The 20,520-nt window shown below is 33.9% G+C and overlaps 1 protein-coding gene across 3 annotated transcripts; it reads right to left on the reverse strand.

The window, feature by feature from the left end:
* Positions 1-1,057: 1,057 nt before the first annotated feature.
* LOC128188897 (G-protein coupled receptor dmsr-1-like) lies at positions 1,058-20,296 on the reverse strand. 3 transcript variants are annotated; one of them, XM_052860210.1, is made up of 3 exons: positions 20,243-20,296; positions 12,199-12,261; positions 1,058-2,758 (listed from the first exon to the last, which is right to left on the reverse strand). In XM_052860210.1, the coding sequence occupies exons 2-3, from the start codon at positions 12,215-12,217 to the stop codon at positions 1,608-1,610; spliced, it is 1,170 nt and encodes a 389-aa protein (XP_052716170.1). In that variant the 5' UTR covers positions 12,218-12,261; positions 20,243-20,296; the 3' UTR covers positions 1,058-1,607. The 3 variants fall into 3 exon arrangements, with proteins under 3 accessions (XP_052716170.1, XP_052716171.1, XP_052716168.1); XM_052860211.1 differs by having other exon boundaries at positions 20,143-20,262; XM_052860208.1 differs by lacking the exon at positions 20,243-20,296 and having other exon boundaries at positions 12,199-12,767.
* Between the last annotated feature and the right edge of the window lie 224 nt (positions 20,297-20,520).

Here is a 20,520-nt window from a genome sequence, read left to right on the forward strand (position 1 = left end):
TCAAGACGTCATCAGCGAAGTATATTCTCCTTCCAAGGGCACAAGAAAATGTTATTCATTGTGGGTACATGCATGTGCGGATCTTGACAGGGGTGAGGGTGGGGGGGGGGGGGTCGGGTCAGGGGGTCAGCAACCTAGTTGAAAGTTCCAGTTTCTGAAATTTACATAAATCGTAAAATTTCAGAAAATATATCTCAACTCCCCCCATCCAATATTTGATATAAATATTAATCGGCACATAAATGCATAATATGCACACTTGATGAAAATATGACAGCCATGGAAGTGACACTGGATTGGATAAACTTAAATTAACAAAACATGACGAACTGTACATGGTTTTTTTTGCTATATATTTACATTCCACACATTTTTTGCTTGTAAAGTGTGATGAAAGATACGGCAGTTATAACACTGTAATGCACACAGGGTACTCAAAGGTTAAAATGACGATTTTTTTTTTTACGTCACAAACGTTGAACGCTGTTAATTACAATGTCACAAGCGAAAATCAAAGTTCACGCTTTCGGCTGTTACTGTGGCTCTTCCATAAATATGAACTTACCCTTAGGATAAGATAGGAATTTTAAGGTATAAATCACATTTTCAGACAAGGCATGAAGTTAAAATAATGTAAATATAAGCATTACATCATGATTTTTTGAAGTATACAGTCTCATAACTGCAGCGATGCTTGCATACAAATTTTCATAACGCGCTAACGCGCGTTACTCAATTTGTATGCACACACCGCTGCAGTTATGAGACTGTATACTTCAAAAAATCATGATTCAATGCTATAGTATGTAGTAGTACATGTATTTGGGTATCTATGTGCCATTCGATTTTAACATATTTGATTTATTTCAATATATAGACTCGTGTATGTCAAATAAGGACTATCTTTTTAAATATACTAGTAAAATGCAATTCAATCAGTACTTTTAGATCATTAATGATTATTAATAAAAGAACAAAAAGGGGGAGGGAGGATTTAACGGCCTTGCAATAACAAAATAATCCTGTATCAAGACGTAAATGTTCAAGCCGATTAAAATGTGAGAGAATTTATAAATGCGTGATATAATTTTTCATGACATATGAGATATCGCCAGTAAATAGCGGGAAATCAACATTGACCAGGACATGTAGCGTATACGAGCTGAAAGAGAGACAGGAAATATATCTGCTTGCTTACAGTTTCACTGATTTACTGAAGAAACAGACAGCTGGATGAGACGTGGCTGTCGTAAGCTAACATTATTCATACACAATAACACCTTAATGCACTGCGCGAACATGACGTTGCATATAATATGACATTGTACATAAGCATTGTGCGAGATACCCGATGATGAAGTGCGAGTTCCATTTCATCGACACAGTACGAGCCAGATACAATGGACCCCGACTAATACAGTCCGATCAACATAGTTTTTATTTATTTCATCATTTCATCAGTAAAAAAATCAAAAGAGATCACTCATCTACAATTCCTTTAAATATAAGTATACAAATGAATTAATCAAACGGAACAACGTAAAACGAAGATGAGTTTATGATTTCAATGATTTCTTTGGCAATAACAACATTTTAAGTCTGATGGTTCATTTTTTCAGGGAATGGTCGATCACAGAGGTATTCTTTGTAAACGAAGACAAAGAATAAGTAAAACTGAACTTTTTGGTGTACTTAAAGCCACGCCTTCTATTACAGTACATCTCCAAAAATCTAGACCGGAATTGATTACTCATGCTACAGTACAAGACAAAATTAATGGCGTTGTTCACTAGGGCAAGGAAATCCATGAAATCTCCTAAAGGCACATAGACGGACTTGTAAAACTCGGGAACAATGGCACTCATGAAAATCACAATACCTTGCGGGAATTCCGTCACTAAAAATAGAATAATCACAACAAGTAACATTTTGGTCGTCTTTGAGTGCTTGGTGCCTCGTTTTGCTGGGGGTTGTCCTGCAGACAGCCTGGTCCTTCGATGCCTACCCTTGATTCCAAGACTATATAACAAAGACCCTCCGAACACAATCATAAGAGCGCAGGGAATGAACTTGGCTATAATTGCGTATGACAGTACGTTGGCGAGCACGATCGGCTCTGTCTCATTGGTCGCTAATTTTAGATCATTGAGGACATAAATGGTCATGTTGGTATCCAACGTCTGTTGTACAACCTTATTTGTCATGTAATTTGGAATTAAACAAAGTGTAGATAAAATATACACTAATATAGTAGTGCACTTCACCTGACGCATGCTTCTCTTACGAGCTAGGGGTCCTTTAGCAGTGTTCCGAAGCTGTGTAAACCGGAAAACGGCCAGAGAAACACCCAGCCATATTGAAATCGTGTGAGTAGTGGCGGCTAAATTGACAAGGACAAGCATGTAGGTTGTCCATCCTCGGGAAAACTTGTCCTCTGATATTTCATCAAAATTGTGAATACAGTAGAAATGGAGAGAAAATGGAATGTAGGGAATCATGGTCAGGATGTCGGAGACCGCTAGCCACGTCAGAAGGCAGTTAGTGGGATTCCACATATCCTTCCGCGTCAGGATGGAAATGTTAAAGAGATTGGTGAAAATCCCAAAAATACAAGTAAACAAGCTGGCATAGCCATGAATCTTAGTGAACCAATGTCCAAACACCATCAGTCCATTGGTCTGTTCTATCGCCATGTCAGTGGCGATACTAATATTTGATTCGTTGACGTGTAATAATTCCGAATATGGATCCAAATCTCCTGTAATTATAAAGAAATATTTAGTTTTTTCAAAATAAAAGCATATCCGCTCGGAAATTCCAAAGTAACGTCTAAAATCCTAAAACACGACTGCATAATGATTTCTTAAGGTTATCTTGAAATAATATTATTCTACAAAAATACTGAAATTCAATGTCCTTGTGAATGAATATTTATTTAACCTTGCAATTTTATGCACTTCACTTTATAAACAATACCTCTGCCAAGTAACATCCTTTGATCTTATCTATGAATCAGATTTGAATTGCACTGCAATTCGTAAATCACGAATATTTACTAGTTAGTTCATGAAAGTTAGTTATCACGTTTGAACAGTATAATATGTCCTAATTATTCAATTCACTGAATTTCGTCTCATCCGTGATCTTGGCAGGTGATGGATTAGAGAACAGAAGTACTTCTAGGTGTACCCGACCGACAACACACGTGTTAATTATTCACGTGCTCGCGGTTGTATCGGGATTAAATCGTTGGAAATCGATTAATTATAGGAATGTGGGATGAAAAATTCATAGAACTGCAATGTACTCTTTGCAAAGGTTGCAGAAACGTAATGGGATTTTAAAAAGATTCCTGGTATACTAGATAAAATCATAAGTACATTTTGATTGAACATTCTTTAAGCCCAAGATTTGTCTTTTAATCTTCGTTATGTGATACTTGATTGTCCTTCCTTGTGTTCTATAAAAATAAAATTTGATGTTTTAATCAAAAGCGTTAAATCAAAGAAAGGAATTCGTAGTTCTTTAACAATGCTTTCCTCTACAAAGCATTTGACCAGAACCTCCCCCCCCCCTTTCCCTTAACAAAAAACCAACCTTAAAGTAGATCCGAGTACAGTAAAACTAGGTTATAGCGAAATTTTAGGGACCAAAGAATTTACTTCGTTATATCCGTAATTCATTATAATATCCGTAATTCGTTATATCCGTATAACGAATTCGTAATAATAACTATAGCGAATTCACTATATACATGTTTTCTTTCACCAGACTATAACTTTCGCTGATTGAGGCTTAAAATAAAAATTACATTACTTTGATACCTTTGATAATCGGATTGTGAGTCAAAAAAATTTATATGAAAAAAAAAATTCATTCAAACAATAATGCTAGATGGTAGTGCAAACTTTTTTAACTGTAAAGAAATTCGTTATAAAATTGTAAAAATGTTGTTATTATTTACCACTACTGGACTCAAAATCAGTTCGCTATATCCGTAAATTCGTTATAACCGTAAAATTTTGCAAAGATTTGTTAAGAATTTGACCGGGGACTCAAAAAACTTCGCTATATCCGAGAATTCGCTATATTCGTGTTCGTATACTGAACGAGTTTTACTGTACCTAATGAAAGCAACCATGATCTTGTTCTTGTGTCTGCATTCTGTGCCTATTAATTATATAACAGGTATTCGTTAAGTGGTATTCCCTTGATATCAACACTGAGAAGTACTTGTACACGTGTAAGCTTGCTGCCAGTATTTTACACTGCTCAGAATCACCCTGACTATCCGTGGAACAAGGAATTCTTTCTCTCTCTCGGCCACTGTGGGGGTGTGACACTTAAATTAGGGCTCTTTATAACGGCTTTATGAAATGGTGAACTTTCCAAATGTGATGTTTAAGGTTTTAACAATATTATTTGAGAAGGTCGGTCTCCTTTTTCATATCTAAGAGAATGATAACCCAGATTGCTGCCCGCCAACAAGAAAATCAACATAGAGGCTGTGGTTTGTTGCTGTTTGGACGGTTATGTTATAATATCATATCATCGCTGGTGTCCTTTACTTGATGTTTGTGCTTTGTTGGAATGTTTACACCGATAATGGCCTCTCAGAATCACGGATTAAATGTTATCCTCACGAATACTTGTCTGTTTTATTTGGTGCATTGTAGGCTTTTCTATCTATAAGAGATGTTTGAGGACCTTCCAGAAATTGCTCTTCTGTTCTTACATGAACATGTAGAATAACGAAGCAAAAATAGCTTCTGCAAATCAAAAGTTGCAACCATGCATCATGGAAAAATTAAAAAACCAGCATAGCAGTATTGCAGATTCTACTAAAATATATTCATTTATTTTAGAATCATTGATCTATTAATTCTATTTTTTCTGACCAACATCTTTATCTTTAATTTTATTTGTTACAATGGTTCGAATTATTTACAATTTTTTTTTAAATTTTATTTTGATTTCTTAATGCAAATTCTGTTCTCTCTCCGTCATTAACAATTAACAATGTAGTTCTGTATATTGAAATATAATTCAAAGCTTAAAGCATTGTTTAGCGTTGGGATCAATCCATTTATATTTGAAAGAATATATTAGGGATAGTTTGGCGCCGTAATTATTCATTGGTCTTTAAGCATTCAATATCAAAGGGTGTATTTGTACAAGATATACGGCGTCGCCATTTGTCAACAGCACATCGAAAGCATTTCAGATGATCAGAAAACCTGCACATATATGTATCTAGTTGTATTCTTTCATCCATTCAGGACAAAGACGTTCCAATAAACAAGCGCTTAAACATGCTTATTATTTATTCATTAATCTTACGTGTAACTCATAAAAATGGCATTTATTTGTTTTGAGAGAGAACTTTTCTGGATGCATATATACTAGTTTGTAGTGAAAAAAAAATATATGGGCTGCGGAAAGGGCAAAATATACCGAAAAAATGTTATTATGAAACGAATTTTAATGACCAGAGAAACGTAAAAAAAATCTCAAGAGTGCCACCGGACGACTATATGCGCCAAAGCGTTCATTTGGATTTTATGTCTAACACTGTGCCGGATAATTATGCCAGTGCCAAGGTGGCATTGTTGCACCCGTTTTGGCTGCATATATCACAAATTCAAATAGGCAATATGATAGACCATTGCTTAAAGAGTTAACAACCACCTTTGTTATCATTGTATCTCACCTGTCAGGTGAGATATTTACCTTTCAAAAATAAATTCCTATAGGAAAATAATATTTCCCATAGAAAAAAATAATTCCTATAGGAAACTTAAAATTTCCTATCGGAGTACAAGAACTTCCTATAGGAATTACAATTCCGATCATAGGATTTGATAAAATCTGCTAGGAAAACTGAATATCCTATTGGAAATCTACATTGTCTGAATCAAATTCCTACAGGAAATATTATTCCTATAGGAATTTTTAAAAATCCTATAGGATTGTCAATATTTCCTGTAGGAAAATCAATTCTCCAATGGGAATTATCATTTTCCTATGGGATATTAATTTTTAAAGGTAAATATATCACCTGTCAGGTGAAACACACTAAAAACAAAAGTGGTTATATACTCTCTAGACAATGGTCTATCATTTGGTTTATACGGATTTTTCCGAAACTGCATCTTAAGCGGGTGCAAAAATGCCACCTTGGCACTGTCATAATTATCCGGCACAGGTTTGTCTGTTCATTCCGCGCCTAGGTATGTTGATTTCTGTTTGTGCTGTATTATGCGAAACCGCACGACCATTTTGATATACCAGTATTGTATGGAAGGGAATTACCGCCAAAATTCTATGTATTTTGCTTTTATTATCATTATGCTTACTTCTTTATTCTTCAGTACATTTACACTTGCATGTCACTTTATTGTTTTCATATTCATGCTTATCCAATTTCACTTTGATTCTTTTTGATCCTTCATTCTTTGCTTAATGCTATGTTGCAACATTCTCTTCTTATTCGTGTAAATTCTTTCTTCTATCTCTGTTACAAACGTGAATTCAAACACGCAAACCATTAGGCACTATGAATAAAGACGAATACAAGTTGCATGAATTTAATGCTGCATTATGACGCCAGGCGGCAGTGTGCGCGCTACAATTGCTGCTCCCCGAAAAAAAACAACGTAGCTATATAGTTTAATAAAAATGTGGGATGTTTCGCACCATGACATTCGCTCCAATATTTATATGTTCAGATCAAGAAATGGAGGGGAGGTTTATGTACTAAGGGATACTTTATAATTTTGTTTTCCGGGGAGGGGGTGGGAGTGGGGGGTAGGTCGAGGTAGGTCGAGTTCTATTTTCAGTAGGTTTACTATGTGAATTTAAAAATAGTTTGAGGTGAGGTGGGGTGACTGCCCCCCCCCCCCTTATAATAACATAAAATTCTAAGTCTGCGCAGCAGTGTTATATATATGAGACGATATAATCTTACAGTTCTCAAAAATATCATCCGTATCATAATTATCATCATCGCAAGCTTGATATGGAAGTCGGTCGACAGGTACACATGTATGAGGTTCATGTCTCTAGTTACATGTATCATAGCTTAAACACCTTCAAATCTAAACATGGACACTCAATTACATGTTCATGATTTATATCAAAATAAACAAACCTACAATAAGCATGGCTGTGACTGATACATACACATTTTTATCACTTCGAAAATTTGTGTAAATAAGAAGCATACAATATTTATGTTTTGTATTTTGGAAGAAAAAAATATTCTATTTAGAACTTTACATAAATATTTTTATTCAGATTTGATTTAGATTTTAAACCAAAAACGTATAAACAGTCATATCACATACCGTATTTTAATCTCTTTGCCTGGTTTGTTTTCGTTTACTCATGGTGTAATTAAGTCACTGATACTTTAGATTCGTTAATTTTACTGCGTATACGTATATTTACTTCTGCGATTCCCCCGTTCTGTCCCGAATCGCAAGAATATAAAATCGCATGCACCAAACTTTTTTTTCATATCACAAGTTCAAAACTTTTAGAAAAATAAGTGAGATATTAAAACCTGTAGTTTTAAGTTTTTAACCCGGAATTTCACGCGGATATTAATTCATCGCATTTAATCAGGGATACACAATACTGTAGCCTAACGAGAGATACATAGTGATTCATGCAAGTGATAATTTTCACACGAACTAGAGCACAGGAAAAGCTACTTCTAAGGATTTCGTACCCCCGTCCTTTTATTGTTTTTCAAAAACATCTTTAAATTTGATTTATTTTATTTCTATTTCATTCACATGTTCCACGGGTACCTCTTGACAGAACCGTGCACCACCCCACCTCTTTGAATTCAAATGAAAATAAAGTCCTGCCGACAAGTACTTACAATGTATGACATGTTCCTCTTCAAAAAATTAAAGGTTCATGCAAATAATTTGCAAATAATTTGTTATACTGCATATATACACGGTACATTGCATTGCGGATCTAGAATGAGATCCGATCCACCCCCAATGGAAAATTCACATTTATTTAATTAACCAATGAAATAATCAATACAAAATTATCCCTGAGAACCCTCCCCCCCCCCCCCCTATGATTTTTTTAGAACCGCGCGGAGGCCTTGTATATGTATACAAAAAAAAACAGTATCTTTTTGAGTCTGTGTATATCATGGCTTGTTAAAAGTTGACTATATGCCATTTCTTAGTTTCGTTTTAATAAATCTTTGGGAGCAGCAATTGTAGCGCACACACTGCCGCCTGGCGTCATAATGCAGCATTAAATTCATGCAACTTGTATTCGTCTTTATTCATAGTGCCTTATGGTTTGCGTGTTTGAATTCACGTTTGTAACAGAGATAGAAGAAAGAATTTACACGAATAAGAAGAGAATATTGCAACATAGAAATAAGCAAACAATAAAGAATCAAAGAGAATCAAATTGAAATTATATAAGCATGAATATGAAAACAATAAAGTCACATGGAAGTGTAAATGTACTGAAGAATAAAGAAGTAAGCATAATAAGAATAAAAGCAAGATACATAGAATTTTGGCGGTAATTCCCTTCCATAGTATTGTACTTCTCATTTATTTGACAATGAACTATGTTTGTAGTAAATTTCCGATCATTTAAAATTCTAGTGTTATTCGCTGTGTTTTGGTTTTATACATTTTCGTTTTGCAATAACTGCTGTTTATCATGTTGTTAATCTTATTTAATAAGTTTTAATTGGCATTAAAATTTAAAAAAAAAAAAGGTATTTTATTTTTCCGGTATTTTTTTGCCATTTCCACCGCCCATAAGTGTATGCAGGTTCATGTACATGTACATGTCTTGGTATGCATAACAATAATTCTCTGTTTAAGAAGGCTGTGTGGTAAACAAATTTCTCATGAGGTCTGCCTCAAAGAAAATTGGTACATGTAGATACATGTAAGGCGTGCAAAATGCCTATGTACGGACGGATAAGATTACGAAACATTAAAATATCAATAAATCTAATAACTTTTTTTAAATCATTCAAAACAATGAATATTTCATAAAAACATTGATGTGTAACCTTTAAATATGTTCAATACTTGTGTGTTGATTTAAATTCAGGTATGTGTATCAAAACCACCAATTAGTGTCATTTTTTTAAAGACTTTACTGCCTTTTCTTTTATAGAGTGGGTCTGTGCTCAATATTTTTGTCATAGTCTAAATGAGGATTATTGGTCAACAAACCGATTTCAATGAACAAAAACGTGGAGAGATGACCTGCTTTACTTTAAAAATCTCATTTTGAATCCCAACAATTGAACGTTTTAGAAAAATAAGAAGTGAAATCAATGCCGTGGGTTGATTACTAAAATAACTGTTAAATATGCTATGCTTTAGGTACGAAACACACAGTCTGGCCCGTATCTTACCACAGCTGCGACGATATCAGTTGTAAAAACTAATTTAATTAATCTCAAAGGCTACCACATCAGATTTAATTAGATAGAATCAGATATCACACCAAAAAGTGTACAGTGTTCTAGTATTTCGCGCGTTTATTAATGAAGATAACATCCATAATCATGCTTTTACCTTAAAAAAATTACTTTCCTGGGCGGAGTCATTTATTAATCATAGGGAGTGGAGAGGTTCTTGCTATTTTGTCTACATCCTCGACCCTTTACAGTATAGAATATATCATTTGAAAAATGTTGAAAAGCTCCAAATGACTTATTGCTCTGATAATTTTTAGACTATACAAATAACCTTTTAATATACTCAGTATATTAAGTTCTGCATAAAGATAAAAAAAAATCAAATTTAAACTCTAAATACATACATACAAAATTATGTTTTTATACTAAATGATAGTTAATAGCTAAACAAATGTTGAGAATAAAATTTCTGATGGCTAATTAGTTGACCACTTAGCCTCCTTAATCAACTGGCTTAACATTAAAATTGTTGTGTTTTTATCATATGGTTTGTGATGCGAAAGTATAAGGCTAACCTTAAACCTTAAGTTGTTCACAAAGCAATGTACTACAATCTAGTCAATCAAGAAATGCTATTCTTTGAGAGAGAAAAAATTGATGGTAAAAGACGCGGCAATGTCTTAAATTGGTGATCTTCTTACAAAGATGTCCTTGCTGGGAAATTATACTCCTATCAAATGTTGATGACAAATGGAAAATGGCTGGGATTGGTAAAGGAATCTAATTCTAAATAGATACTGGTGGTTACCAGGCAAGACAAGCAGGGCTTATCTTATATAGTACATATTGTAGGAGATGATCTCCGAGACGATACAAAACAATATTCAATTAGTCTAGTATGCTCGAGGATTGAAGTCAACAGATGGGTATTGACAGAGAATGTTTACAATATTTGCGGTGATGGTCGGAAAGATACACGGAACAAAAAACTACTGACAAGATTTACTTTAGTATAATTACTAAAAACCAAATCATCTAACTAGATATTATATTGATATTAATTTTGTAACCAGATTCCTACCAATTAATAATATATTTTTTTATTTAAGAAAAAAATGCAACACAGAAAAAATTCAATTTAGGATTTTGTCGGCTGCAAACAAATCGGATTATAGCAAGAATAATCAGCTTCAATCATTCACACAGGACAATTTGAAAACAAGAAAGTGAATCTCTGGAGAAAATAAAATGGATGGCAACAGGCAGGCTTGGGGTATCACATTTTAAAGTAATGCATTACTTTACCATTTCTTTAAGAATTTGGGCATTAAAATCTGGTACCAATACTTAATTTTTTTTAAGTATAAATTTTGTAATTTATCTCAAACTCTTTAAAGCAACAGTCTTCGAAATGTTATTAAATTATGTTGTTATAGCTTGTAATTTTGACAATTCAAAAATGATTTTTTTTAATGATACAACTAAAATACTTATATCTCAAAAATCATTCTTTTTTTCTTTAAAATAATTTTTAATCAAATAAAAATATTTTTTAAAAATGCATTACATTGCCATTACTTGTAATGTAAAATTTGTGGCATTACACATTACAAGCACTACTTTGAAAGCATGTAATGCATTGCAATGCATTTCCATTACATTTAGCATAACCTCAAGCCTGGCCGCAGGAAACGTTGACCCATGCAAGGTAAATGAATTCCTCCACGATGATTGGCTACTATTGAATTTGCATTTGTCAAACTAACCAGAAAACAGCATTTCTTATAAGAGCGGTGTAATGTTTAACATGAAAATTTACGGAACCACTAAATTTAACTCGGCAGCCTTTACGCAGCGATGCGCCGCGGAACTTGAGTGAATTAGTTGCGAGCAATTTGAGAGATGAGGTTAAAATAAGATGGCATTCGAGGAACGGTATATGGTACCAACTATATTGCATATTGATATTAGAATTGAAATGAGATACAAACATTATACTGAGATGCATTTAACTAAATGTGATGCAAGTATGAACATGAAAATGAGTAGTCTGAAGTAAAACGACATACATGTACATATGTTCGTGGACGCGGTGTAACATTCGGATTACTTGTTAGTTTGCACGAAACAAATATCCGCTGTGATTATTCAATTACATTTTCCGTAATCTAATTCCGCTACATCAATAATCGACCGTGATATATTTGCTCCTGGAAAATTGAAAACAAAATGCCAAACATCTCTTGCATCGTAAAACCTAATAAATGGGGATAAATTACCCAGCGTGATCCTAAACACCTTTTGATACACGGGGCCGTCTGTCATCATGGCGTGATCACTTTGCCTGGTAGGTGGTGTAAATTTGTTAAAAGCCAGGTTCCCCGTATTGTTTATTATACAGAGAAGTTTGGAAGAATGTATTTGAAGTGTTGACTGCTTTGGCGTACCATTTCATTTTATAGTCTGATGCCCTCGATTATTCTTGTTTGTTTTCTCCTAGATTTATCCTCTTTTATGTAATACTGCACATGCATCGAACGAAATTAATTAAGGATTCCATTTGTTTCACGTGCTTTGATACTGTAATCTGTGTATTTTGGTAGCAAACAACCATCTCCTAAATTTCGATACTACATTGAAATTTAATTTTTTTTAAAATAAAAAACCTGCAAAACATTTCTGACATATATGTACAGTTTGTGAAATTCTCTTTAGAATTTAACAACAACAACAAAACCTCCTTCAAAATTAGACTTTTGTTAAATTCGCATTACCTTTTGAATAGATATCCATCTTTTCCTTATTCCAGCACAGTTAAACATGGATGGTAAAGTCTCCTAAAATGTAGAATACATGGAGATACAATTCCAGAGATTTTACAACTAACGCTGAATAATTCAGTTTGAAAAGGAAGCCGTCCCGCGGGACCAATCTCCGGGATATGACTTAGGGATGTCGCACACTCTTGCTAATTAGCCTGAATGTTCTTCAATTTTTCCATTGTACTAGTTTTACCGTGTTCCTCGACTACTCACGCCGACATTCTGTTTCTGACAGAATCCCGACATCCTTTATATAACATCCGATAATCCCGGCCAGCGTTCGATGCTTTATGATGCCAATGTAATCGAAACTGTAGCATAGTGTCAAAGAAATCGTTTTAGTCATTCACAACTACCCAGGAGATGATCCGCACCAATCATTATAAATGTTACAGATTTATATTTCAAAAATAGTCATTTCTATTACCGTTGAAGGTTTCGGAGATGGGAAATCACGCCATCCGATTTAGCACAATCAACCATAGCTGATGCTTTAAATGGTGTTCAATCAATGGGTTTTAAAATTTGCCCACGCAGTTTACCTTTCCAATATTTTACTGCATATTAGCCAAATATCGATATTTTTTTCAAGTATCGATTCTCCAAGAAAGCAAGTTGTAGATAATGTCGTTTATGTGAGTGAATAAGACGCTGTTTTGGTGGGTAATTGGTCGTGCTAACTGAACGAACCACTTTAGGTCGCACTGAGTAGGAGAATTCCAAGAATTACTACCGCTCAGATACAAGGGAAAAGCAATTTTCTGTATAATCAAATTATCACAACGACCTAAAAGTAATATTAAATCAAGGTTGAAAGTATTGACAGTCGTAGAGAAAATCGGGAGGGGGAGGAGAGGAGAGGGGTCGAACGTATTTGGTAACAATGGCGGTTTTTGTTTGTTTGTTTGTTTGTTTGTTTAGGGTTGTTTTTTTTTGTTTTTGTTTTTTTTTTGGGGGGAGGGGGGTTTGGTTGGTTTTTTTTTTTTGCTTGAAATTATACTACATCAATAATATTCAACATTTGACTATTACCCACTCTCACCCTAGCGACGAGAAAAAACCATGGTGAATAAATAATATTTAATTCAAAGACAAATAAAAAAAAACTTCAAAATAAATTCATTTTTTTTTATTTCAGTTATCAGTTTTGTCTTTTGATCTTAGAATAAAACGCTTTTAGGTAAAGGAACCGTCCTTATTAATTTAAATCTATTGACCGTCAGTCCACTTCACCCAAGGCTTGTTTCACCCTTCATACAATGTCAAACGCATACACATCTAGTCCTCTCCGGAAATAGAAAGGATGACCGGAAATCCTACGTTGACCAAGTTGATCTTTGGTCGTCGTTTTTGCCGACAAACATGTTTGTTTACGTTAAGCAAAGCCGTGTTTACATAAAACTGCTTATGTAAGGTATCCTAGGATCGCCCGTGAATTTGTCAACAAAGCAAACGAAATGAAAATATTTTCATATCAAAATGAAATATATTGTCCGGATATAGCTAAGATGTATAAACATGCAAAATATACATGTGATTTATGAATGAAAACTACCTGTGATTGTTTTAAGTCCTAATCTTCAAGCAAATTAGAAGCCTCTTCAAGTCTGTTTGGACTTTGTATGAACTGCGTATCCTTGTCAATATGCAAGTGTCTAAATTTAGCGATGTTCATTAACGTTTCAAATATACCAGTTAGGGAAAAAAAGTTGCTGCGAAAGCAAATCAAGCTTTTCATAAAGCTTGCGGCAGAGAGCGATGGTTCTAATGATCAGCATTGGTATATATTATATATTAGTACATCGTTAATTTGTGAGGTTTGGTCGTAGGTTTCAACTGTCATTACCAGTCTGCCACATAAGTGTCAACTTTATTGTACATTCGAATGAGTTACCAAGAATATCTACACAGTGGCAGATAGACGAGCGCCTTGTTGTTCGTCATTAGAATATAGTGTCTGTTAGAGATGTATGGGGTACATTAGCACTTTTTGGCCACTTAAGCAAGAAAAAGACTAAAATTATGTAAAATGCTATCTGTACTTGAAACTGTGTAATATCAACAATTCATAGTTTCACTCATTGTTCGCCTTTTATTAAATCTTTATCGATCTATTCTATCTAGGTTCTGTGTCTGTCTCTTAATTCATACCACATACAAGAACGTTAAGTGGCCGTATTTGTCACAGAACATGAAATGATGCATTGTTGTTGAAACATTTTAACAAACAAACACGAACTTTTTTACGTGTAGATAGCCTGTAGTATTTTTTCTTAAAAATCTGGTGGGTTTTTTATTTTTCATATTTAACTAAATTGCAAATCAAAAATAACAAAATAAAATCATTTAAAAATAGATAGAAGTGGGCGAACGCTATGGTATTTTTTTTATTATTATTAAATCAAGGGAAACAAGTAAGGAATAAATCTTTTGTTGTACGATGGATAAGTTTCGTCAATACAAGAACCAATACCTCACTTCCAGCTGACGTTGGCATTAATTTTACTGAAACCTGAGATAAATTTAAGCAGATTACTGTAGAACACTCAATCACTCAGGTCTCAATATATATATTCGCACCAAAGGTCGAAATAATGTACATGTAACTGTCTAAAAACTCATTTTCAATCACATCCAATTCACAGCTGTATTTATATGCAATGGACGAGACCAATTGATTGGTAATTATAGCTCTATTCCTCTGCAATATATTTCCGGCTCAGTAGCTTTAGTTGTACCGTCTCTAGTCTCTGCTCATGATCGAAGCTCGCGTCCTTGCAGTTTCAGCGCACTAAGGACAGAGCTAGCCGTTATGATATCTTACATATCACAAATGGTTTTGTTTTGTTTTTGTTTATTTTGGGGAGGGGAGTTCAGGAGGGCGTTTGGGGTTTTAGGCGTATCCCTGGCTAGGAGAGGGTGGTTTTTTGTTTTGTTTTTTTGTTTTTTTTGGGGGGGGGGTGGCTATAAAGAATAAAGCGCCAATGAAACATCCCCATCATCGTTATGTCTACTCTAGAAATTATGGGTTTTTTTGCCTTTTCTTAGAGGGAATATTGGTCTTAAGAAAACTCTAAGGTTTTTCCATAGGCGTTTTTATGATCAAATGTCCTTTGCAAATCGTTGGCTATAAGATATGCTGTTTAGAATAACTACAAGAATCTAGAAAATTAAAAACATCAAACTACTGAATAAAAGCGACGTAAATAGGTTTATGTATTTTGCTGGTTGCAAATTGCAATAATTAATTTAATCGAATTTGATTTCAAAGAAATACATTAACAGCAACCGTTTGAACATAGACGACAATATTGCTGTTTCTCCTATGACAGTTACGCGATTCATGAATACTTAGTCATACCATCACATATGGTGACTACATGTAAACATAGCAGTACTTGAAGAAAAGCAAGCTTGTCCGTAAACAAATTTCCAGTTAAGCCCAAAGCATTGACAGTGACTCATTTTAATTCATCTGTTTGCTTTTATTTACATGTACCATGTTTCGACTGTTTCCATAATGGTATTATTACGTTAGCTGCAAACAGTTAGATCAAAAAGCAAAGGTCAAGATTAAAATGTATTTCTATTATTTTGCAAATTAAATACTAAATAACAAAAATTCGACGACCATTTTTATTTCTCTGTTTTACAAAGCAATTAGAATTAATTATTAAGAACTATAGTCCGGTCTACTTCTTTTGTATAATAAGACACCTGCATGCAATGGATGTAAGAAGAAAATGGGATGTAAAATTGCGCAAGGAGATAAAAATCAAGAAACAAATTCACAAATCTAGGGCTCCGATTTGTCTTGAAGATACAAAACATATCGGACAACCTTAACTCCCGGTAATCGTATTACGTCGCGTGCTGTTCAAATTTTGAAAACTGCGTCAGAGTAAAATGAATACTTTGCTGGTAATTAAGTTTTACTTTCTCCATGCGAAAAACATAATTATCAGAGATTGGAACAAACCATAGGGGAGAGTCGGTTGCTCACAGCGTCACGACAGTAAGAAGTTTTTAAAGAAATGTGCATAACTTCATGGCGTACTAGTAAACCGCCACATGTTCAAATAAATCTAATTTTGATATATTATTGTATAAACAGTTTGTTTCTTTCTTGATTTTCTTCAGGTAGTCCGTGTGCGTGTGCGAGTTTTTTTTTTCAATTTCTTAAGTTTTTCTATCTCTTTAATGTTGTATTCCAAGATATTGACATTTTATGGAGACAAAAGAGAAAAAGAATTTTTTTTTTTAAATGAAAAAAAACCCAAAAAATTACCGCTGACTGATCCTATATCTAATCTAGCTTTTTCTGTTTAATTACAATATCAAGATTGATATATTTAAACAAATAGATTGTACTAAATTAAATTTATTGCCATCGTAACTAAAAAATGTGCTCAGCTTCTTGGGTTTGGGGAGGTCTCCCGCCCTCAGACCCCCTGCTTACAAATATTTTGTCCCTGGCTAAGGAACATCACTGCCATGTCAAGCTGGGTTTTTTAAAAATTCATTTTATTAGTTTTTGGTCAATGTAAATCTAGACTGAGACCAACTGCAGAAAGCGTTGTTACGCTAATAAGTTTCAGTACAAGGAGTGCGTACACGGATGGGTTGTACAAGGATGTAAATGTACAAAGAAGAGTGCACGAGGTTTCAAAAGGAAGTTGTTCAATTTGATAAAATTGTGGCATTCTATAAATGAAGCGTCGGTTGTTACTGGTATACAACCATTTTGATGCTATTATTATAAAAACCAAGAGCTTCGTGAATTCAGTGGATAATATATTTTTGATAAAAATAAATTTTCGAGTGTATCGAAGGTATCCCTATCCTAAAAATTTATATCACCAATAATCTATGAAACGGGATCTTTTCATAATACGTTCAATTCGATTAAAAAAAACTATATTATTTCCCACAGATCTTAAATTAGAAATATTGACAATCCACGAAAAAGGACTTCTACGAACTTTAATGATTCCACAGTTTACCATCGCCATGAAGTTAATGTAAGAGAAGATATTAGTCTAATTGTATTTCATTACAAACGCAACACATCAAACAATACCTTTAGGCTAGTGGTAAAATGTTGAATAGAATTCGTTTATGTAAGAAGTTTATGTAGAGGTAAGGGTTCGAGAATTCAATAATCTGCCGTGGTATTTATGTACAATAATACCCCCCCCCCTTCTTAATTTTTCTGGCTTTCTATAATCAAACTCCCCTCGTTACTGGACATTAGTCACCAAGACAGTATTGATTGCTCTGTGGCAAACTCAAGTCTATCCACTAACATTGACCAGGGCAACTTTTTATAAAAGAACTTACTTTATGGTCGTAATTATTCCTAATCTTATTGAGTGTTCTCCAAGACAAAATACTATGAAATCAAATAATGTTTAATATCTTTAACAATGTGTTCTAATATTGAGTTCAAATTATTACGATTAAGGAAAACTACTTATTTATTTAAAGGTGGAAAAATGTGAGTTGTTAGATAAAAGGATGTACCGGTCATGCGCAGTAATGTAGTGGACGTCGGTGACCTAACTGCCAATTTTTGACGACGCCATGTATTCGACTATGTACCTTCTGTAAACACACTTTATATTACCAAAGAAAAAAATCCATATTTCGCTGGAATTGTTTGTACAGCATGGTAATTCTCTGAAATTCTTAATGCCGTCCAAAAGTTCGTAGTATTAAATTTCCATTTAAATGGCTTTGAGCTTTTCCCCATCGCCAATCTTTACAGTATTCATCATCGCTAATTGTAAATAGACAGGAAATGAAAGCATATTTAAAGACCATAACCTACTTAAAGTCAATGGTTATGCAACATATCATATTAAATGGTGCATTTTCTTTACTGATATATGTTTCACAGAAGTAGATTTTTTTTTAATTTGTCATTTTCATTTAAACCCGTGAAACATCGATGGATGCAAATTTCGTACAAGATCAATCCTAGACGTTCAAACGTCTACTGAAATCAATGCGAATAGATATTATTGACAGTAAAAATATTTGCTTTATAATTATATTTTCTTTCAAATAGACATCAATGCATAAATATGCATAAGCTGACTGCCGTTTTATTGCATTCTCAGTATACTTTGTAAACACAGCTTGCATCGTCATTTTTTGGCTGCAATCTGTAAGTTGCACGCTACTTTGGTAAGGACCTCGTATGTATTCTCTCTGAACCAAACAGTGTTTGATGCTCTGATTATAAAAACAAGAATTTTGTGAATGATGGACGCCTTGAAAGCTCGTTACTTCAAGACAACATCAACGGTTATCAGGAATATTAATGAAATCACTTCCCCATCTGTCATTTTCTTATTGCTACTTTGTAAGCCCTAGGATCAAAACACAACTGGTTGCCTCTCTACAATTTCCAATCCTAGATTTTCCTTCAAATCACTTTGCAGGAGTATCCAGCAAGGGCAATAATTGTAATATTACATTATTTTCTTTTATATTAACGCAATAAATCGGTCTGCTGTACTTTAAATCGGGATTTTTCGTTAATTACCTTCACCTGATCTTGTTTATCGTGGGCGACTAGGTTGATATATCTAAGAATTCAACCTACATCGATCTTTCGGTCATTTTTTTCCCAATGTAAATATCAATTACTGATTAAAGAGATCCGTACGAATAAAATGGTGAGCTGATAGATTTGTTGATGATTGATTAAAGAACAAATCTATTTCGATATGTCTGATGAATTTATTACAGCACTATATTTAAGAGTGTAGACATGCATGCAATTCGGTAAAATTCAGCGGATATTGGAATCTTTAAATCTCCTGATATAGTTTTTCTCCAGTAATTTTCTGATTTTGCACAAATCTGCTTGACAATTTAAGCTTGGATCTAATATGAATTCGCCAGACAGACTAGAACTTTGAATATTGTAATACATATGTATGACATGTATTACAAGTCATGTTTCTCTAAAATAAATCATATTTTGTAAGATTGAATTGCCGTTTGCATTGATCCACAATTTATCATGTATCCCATTAATCTGACATGCATTAAAATAGTAAGTACATGTACATGTATACGGTATGTGCATTGCATAACGGTATATAATTATACGCATTAACAACTTCATTATTTGCTTATTTAACTTTTTATGTCATTTGAACCTTAAAGATTCGGTCTTTTATGCTTTTGCTTTTGGGGGGGGGGGGGGGGGGTTACCGCATTATTACGCATTTAGTAAGGGAAGCAATACGCCTTTTTATGATACGACTCCGCGTAATACATTTTTGCGCTATTTCGCCGTTTATGTCGGGGTTTTTTTTTCTTCAGAAACATAAATGATACTGATTGGCTTTTGTATGGAAATACAGAACATAGGAGATGACATTTAATAATTGTCCTTCTCTGTTATGCCCAGGAAAATCAATTTAGGAAACCTAATATTCCAAGAGATGGTCACAGCAAGGAGTTTGATTCCTGGTACATGCGTTTTGTGCTGTTTCTTTTTATTATTACCCGAATTATCTTAAAATCTGCTAGTGTTGACACTACATAATCAATGACTAAAATATTGATTCCGGGAGTTGGCCCCTGCAATTAGAGTATTTGATGAAGAGCTACATGTGCGTAATAATGTATTCATAATACTTTGATAGCTTTTAAAAATCTGTGCAGTATTCTCCGTTTCGTGTCCTCAAATTTTCATTTAAATGAATTTTGCATCGAATAAATCATAACTATATTACGTTTAAGTGTCAAGGAACATTATTATAAATTGCTATCACAAAATAGGGTTGTGTAGGGATCAATTTTTATTAGAATTATGTACCTGCAGTATACCTGCCCTTTTTTAATCAAATAAATATTACAGTTTCTGATATAACTTACCCCAAACTCGCATAACTTTCCACGGTTAGAACGTATTGATTAACAGAATCAAAGTGATAATATTCACTTTGTAGAGAATTCCAACAATAAGGCAAGGTACCGGTGATTAATCCGTGATGTTGTTGCGATGAATGGGTTTTTCCTTGTAGTTGATGGCAGTACATAGCAAAGCCGTATAGTAGCGAGAACACTGAACAAAACTCTTATGGCGCATTTTGTGTTTACTAGTAATCATCGAAAGAATGAAGATTAGAAGATAAGTATAATTAAAGCATGTCGTGCCGTACGTATATTTTATGAAAGTTAACATGTTTTGATTGCATTCGTTGATCCTGCAGATATCGATGTATACAATCGATGTATTTTGCCGAAATGATA

The sequence above is a fragment of the Crassostrea angulata genome, chromosome 6, assembly GCF_025612915.1.
Source record: "Crassostrea angulata isolate pt1a10 chromosome 6, ASM2561291v2, whole genome shotgun sequence".
Taxonomy (NCBI): domain Eukaryota; kingdom Metazoa; phylum Mollusca; class Bivalvia; order Ostreida; family Ostreidae; genus Magallana; species Magallana angulata.